This window comes from Chenopodium album, chromosome 4 (genome assembly GCF_948465745.1).
Source record: "Chenopodium album chromosome 4, dcCheAlbu1.1, whole genome shotgun sequence".
Lineage (NCBI taxonomy): Eukaryota > Viridiplantae > Streptophyta > Magnoliopsida > Caryophyllales > Amaranthaceae > Chenopodium > Chenopodium album.
The window spans coordinates 1,686,141-1,691,602 of record NC_137837.1 but is presented as its reverse complement, the minus strand read 5'-3'; the positions used below and the strand labels follow the sequence as shown (position 1 = coordinate 1,691,602).

Genomic DNA, 5,462 nt, shown 5'->3' with positions numbered 1-5,462 from the left:
GATGGTCGGTTAATAATCAGGTTTGTTTCGGGTCGGGTATTTGACAGCTCTGATATAACTGAAAGATAACTTAAGGATCGTCGCGCTTATAACATTTTTTCTTATTGAGATGACATACTTCAATTATCAATTTAATGTGTGAAAGTGATGATTCTTGCAAGTAATACATATACTCTAAAAATACTGATCGCTAAAAAATACAATAGGTTACCTCAAGCAATATCAAGGAGTACAGTTTACTTTAAAAACTATAAAAACAATGAGGTGTATAGCGATAAATTTTCTCAGGCTTCCTGGTTTTTTACTGATTATTGTAAAAACCTGCTAAGAACTGAAGGTGAAAGCTTTGAAAAGGGAATTTGTTGCGTTGCATCCATCATTATAGTTGATTAAGTGCTTAAAAGCTGATATTGTTGAATTTATTATGAGATAAACAAATCACATCATTACAGTACAGATTTGGATAATTTTTATATCATTGGAACAAAGTTAACCCACAACCGAGAACCATTAATTGTTTGTGCTTGATTATCGTAGCAGGTAAGCAAGTACATTTATGTACGAGTATAATACTTGCTACCACCAAAGGCAAACACAGGAAAAAAAGTCGCAGCAGCTCATAACTTCCTGCACAAATTTATAAAGCAACTTGCTGTCGTCAAATTCAAGATCACATTGCATTCTCATAATTGTCAAAATTACAAGTTCTCATCAGCAACCTTGTGTCATGCAGTACAATATCACATAACCACCAGAACAGGTAGTGCTAATGGGCAAAGACAACATTAAACTAAGATCCCGATTGCTGTTACAACCAAAACTCCTCCAACAATAACAATACACAAAAGAGATGTAGTCTAATGAATTGAAAAAAAAAAAAAAAGAAAAGGTTGTATCAAACCAAGAGGGGTTGGGGAAAAGGAAGGTTCAAAGAAGGGAAGATACTAGAAGAAAATCATGTCCAGGCAACTGTGGCTGTTACTGTGCAGTAACATCTGAGAAGAAATGGCAGCAAAAGGCATTTCCCTGGACTGTTATGAGGATAGTACATACATATGGAAATCGAAAAAATTAAGATTTGGTGAGCTCATTCGACAATTTTGCCATTTTGCTGAGCAGCAACATACTTGCGGATGATTTCCATGGCCAACTGATGGGCTGTCTTATTTTGCAGTTGCGCAAGTTCATCTACAGCTTCATATGTTTCCTTGTCAGCAAAAAGCTTCAAATTGAATTTACCAGATGATTTTGGTATACCATCCCACTTGTCTACCAGCTCTTGAAGTTTTTCAAAACCCTACAAAAGTGTCACAAATTTGCTTAACGCCCACCTTCTAATCAACAAGATTAGATATCCTTGAAACTGGGCAGGGGAGTTGGGGCGGGGCGGGGAGAGGGGGGGGGGGGGGGTATGAAGTACTTCAGCCTACTAATTTCATATTCTATTACAAGTTCAGAACTCACCATGCGGTTTGAGAATTCTCCAAACGATTCCTTGGCTTTCCGACAGCGTTTCCAGTGATAAAATAGAGGTTCTAGCACCTTCTCTAATTCTTGGATTTTGACCTTATTCAAGAAGCACCTAGCCAATGATGTTTGGTTCGGTGTCCCGCCAAGCCATATCTGTTTTTGACACAAGATTGAAATTAGCTTGTGTTTAGTAATATTGTGAGATACTAAGATTGATACACCATTCCAATGTACAACTAATTTAGCATGTTTAGAATTTCAAGCCATTTGTAGAGAGTTTCTGAAATGAAAAGTACCTGATAGCTGTTGGGACCATCACCTACAAGTCCAACCTCAGCCATGTAAGGTCTTGCACATCCATTAGGGCAGCCAGTAACCCTTACTACAATAGATTCAGTGTACTTAAGACCAACCTGAAAGCAATATTACAGGTTAAACCAACCTGAATCCTCCGCCCCACCCCTCCAAAAAAAAAAAATTAAAAAAAAAAAAAAAGACATTGCTTAATAATAGCATACCTTCTCAAACACGGCTCTAACCCGTTTTAGTAAGTCAGGAATTCCTCGCTCAGCTTCAGTAATTGCCAGTGGACACATAGGTAAAGCAGGGCAGGCCATTGCGGTTACATTGAGAGGATCCACAAACCTTGGTTCCTGAGGTCAACCAAATTTAAAATAAGCAATTTCGTGTATACATGTGATTATGTGAATGTAAGAAGGTGGTCTCCAAGCCCTGCACCCCCCCCCCCCCCCCCCCCACCCACACCAACAAATTTTTTTTTTAAACAAAAACCTAACACCCTAACCCTTCTGCACTAAGGTGCATAACAAAGGAAGCAGGTACAATGACAGTAAACCTGATACTCAAATATGATCTTACCAGTAGGCCACCCTGAGCAAGCATTGTGGTGATTTGACGTTTCCATGCAGGACGAATGTCACACAAGATAAGGTTTTGATTAGCTGTAATACGAACATCCAAATTATATTTCTCAATTACTTCTCTCAATGTTTTCTTCATCACACCTTTTACACGGCCGCTATCAACATGAAGACCGTAAAACAAACCTCCATCACCCTATAAACATAAACAACACATAATCATCAAAAAAGAAAAAAAGAATTTTCATCAATATAACAATAATGAAATTTTCAGCAAAACACTGTTCTCATAAAGCCATCTGTTTTCTCATAATTTCTGATTTCTATAGGCGATGATAGGTCAAACAAAATCTTTCCATCATCCATTGAATTAGATCATGACACTAAGCATAGGAATCTCTGTCTATTTTGACATACTCATTTTGTTTCACTAAATTACCCAGGTATTCAGTTAAAGAATATATGAAAATCTTATACCACTCCTAGAATCACAAGTTCTTCAATCAGCACTCAGCTGTAACTAATAGTTTTTCATAAAGGACTAACATATCTGGAATGGAACAATGATTTCCAAATTTCAATGCGAAAGAAAAGATTGCCAGCATAAGAAAATAGCCATATAAATCAGAGAAAAATGCACCTGTTCATGCCAACCCAGAAAACTTTTGAACTCCCACTCTGGCAACTCACGGATTGGTTCAAATGTCTTTCCATAGTATTGTTCAACAACACTTCTGAACTTTTCAATACCCCATGAATCAATTAAATATTTCATCCTGCTATATTTTCGGTCATCTCTTCTACCATTTTCTCTCTGAGTTACAACTATAGCTTTGATAGCATATAATATATCTTCCTTTGGCACATAGCCTATCGGTTCAGCCAAACGAGGAAAGGTGCTCTCCAACCTGTGTGTTCTTCCCATGCCACCTCCAACCTGACACAAAAGTTCAAGCTGATCAGGAAAAGAAAGCATTGCTGACAGACAAAAGAATATACAGATCAATGAGTACAGTCAATATCTTACATATATGTTAAAACCTTGTGGCTCTCCATTGTCATCAGATACAACAACGACACCAATATCATTTGTGAATATGTCCACTGAATTATCAGTAGGAACTGTGACAGCAATTTTGAATTTCCTGGGCAAGAACTGGGTTCCATAAATGGGCTCTGGAGAATCAGGGAAATTAGTACCATGAGAATTATCATTACGGGCTATCACCACTTCAGGAGGTTCAGCTGTCATAAATTGCTCTCCGTCAACCCATACATCATAATAGAAACCAGATTGAGGAGTTAGAAGAGCAGCAATATTCTCAGCTGTCTCCTGAGCAAATAAGTAATCCTTCCTAGCAAGAGGAGCAGGCGGAGCAAGGACATTTCTGTTAAGATCCCCACAAGCACCTAGAGTCGATCCCATGTTTCTAATAATGGTGCCCATCACCGTCTTCATGTCTTTTTTCAAGACTCCATGTAACTGGAATGTTTGTCTAGTAGTCAATCGAAGAGTTCCAATGCCGAATTGATCAGCAAGATCATCCATCACCAAATACAATCTGTTGGACACTTTACCAGAAGGGTTTTTCGTACGAAGCATGAACGAATAAGATCTTGTGCCCCTTTCCTCCCTATTGTACTGTAAATAACTCCCATGAAATTTGATCAGCTGTGTAGCAGCCTCATTTATGCCAGGGGCATCATTCATCATCTCCTCATTTAGAGGATACCTAATGAAGTTACTTTGCTCCTTGAATATCTCAACTTTACTACGTTTCGGCGCAGCAGCAGTCTCAGGCTTCACTGGCTGCATATCATGCAACACCAACTCATTCAGCAATCCACCATCACTAATACATGATACAATACATACTCTATACTCTTAAAAACTAATTACTGTAAATTCATGGAAGCAAACACAAACATCAAATAGCTGAGGCTAATCGAATCATGTAACATTCATATATTCACATGATAATATAACAAAAACCACTACAAGTTCACAATTTGTCACCCCAAAATAAATATATTACATGCAAGTTACAAAACAATACCTCAATAATATCGAAAAGAATATAAAAAGAAATTAAAAATATTATTACTTAACAAATTCTTAATTATAAGATAAATTGACAAGATCTGCAAAAATCAAGCAAATAACATGAGCCAAACAAAAATCATTACAATTTTCCAATTACCCATTTCTAGTAACCAAAATCCCAATTCAAAAATCCATATTAAAAATTCAAAAAATGCAGTAATAATAACCAATCAAAATGAAATTTCAAACAACAAAAAGGGCAGAAAATGCGATAAAAACCTAAATTTTATTGATTACCGTAGAAACAGCGCTAATAGTTGAAGAATTAGAAGAAGATACGGAAACCCCATGAACGCCTTTTTGCACAGGAATCAACCCAGAAGGCTTCAAGCCATTAAAGCTCTGAATTTGAAGCTTTGGGTCGATGAAAATGGCGGTATTCGCAGCACCAAACGACGTCGTCATACCTCAAGAAAAACACCGAAAATCAGAAATAAATGAAGCAGAGTAATTAGGGTTGAGAAGTCAGAGCAGATATATAATTTAAGGAGAGAGAAAAATGGAGAGATAGGAAGTGTTATTGTTGGATGGTGGTGATGAAGTGCAGTAAAGTTGAGAATTTCTTAATTAAAAATGCTCATTTTTTTAATTTTTTTTTTTGTAGGAATCACAAAATATATTTTATTGTGCCGTCACGTGCTTGACACAAGACAAATATGAAACCGCCTATTAAGGTTGTTGTATCACACGCGCTCAATGCAAAAAGTGAACACAAAAATTCTAGTGTTAGATTTCAAATTACAAATCCAGGTTTGAGGATCAATTCTAGTGTTAGATTTCAGTTCTACATTAATTAGGAAGGATCGCGTGTTCTAGAGGATCGAACAAATGTAATCTCAATCACCACTACACTAAATAACTAGTTGATAAAAAAAAATTCAATGTTTACGGACTCATATCCGTACATCATAATAAAAATAAAAGATAAATAACTTTTAAGTTTAAATCAAGCGAATTATTAAGTGTAAAGTGGTGTAATCTTCATTTTTTTTTTTTTATAAATGTGA

General features: G+C 36.5%; 1 protein-coding gene across 1 annotated transcript; it reads right to left on the bottom strand.

Moving 5' to 3' along the window:
• Positions 1 to 653: 653 nt before the first annotated feature.
• LOC145628453 (sulfite reductase [ferredoxin], chloroplastic-like) lies at positions 654 to 5,015 on the bottom strand. Its single transcript, XM_081680750.1, has 8 exons — positions 4,693 to 5,015; positions 3,379 to 4,161; positions 2,992 to 3,288; positions 2,350 to 2,547; positions 1,989 to 2,123; positions 1,767 to 1,883; positions 1,465 to 1,623; positions 654 to 1,297 (listed from the first exon to the last, which is right to left on the bottom strand). Exons 1-8 carry the CDS (start codon positions 4,858 to 4,860, stop codon positions 1,088 to 1,090), a joined length of 2,067 nt encoding a protein of 688 aa, XP_081536876.1. The 5' UTR covers positions 4,861 to 5,015; the 3' UTR covers positions 654 to 1,087.
• Between the last annotated feature and the right edge of the window lie 447 nt (positions 5,016 to 5,462).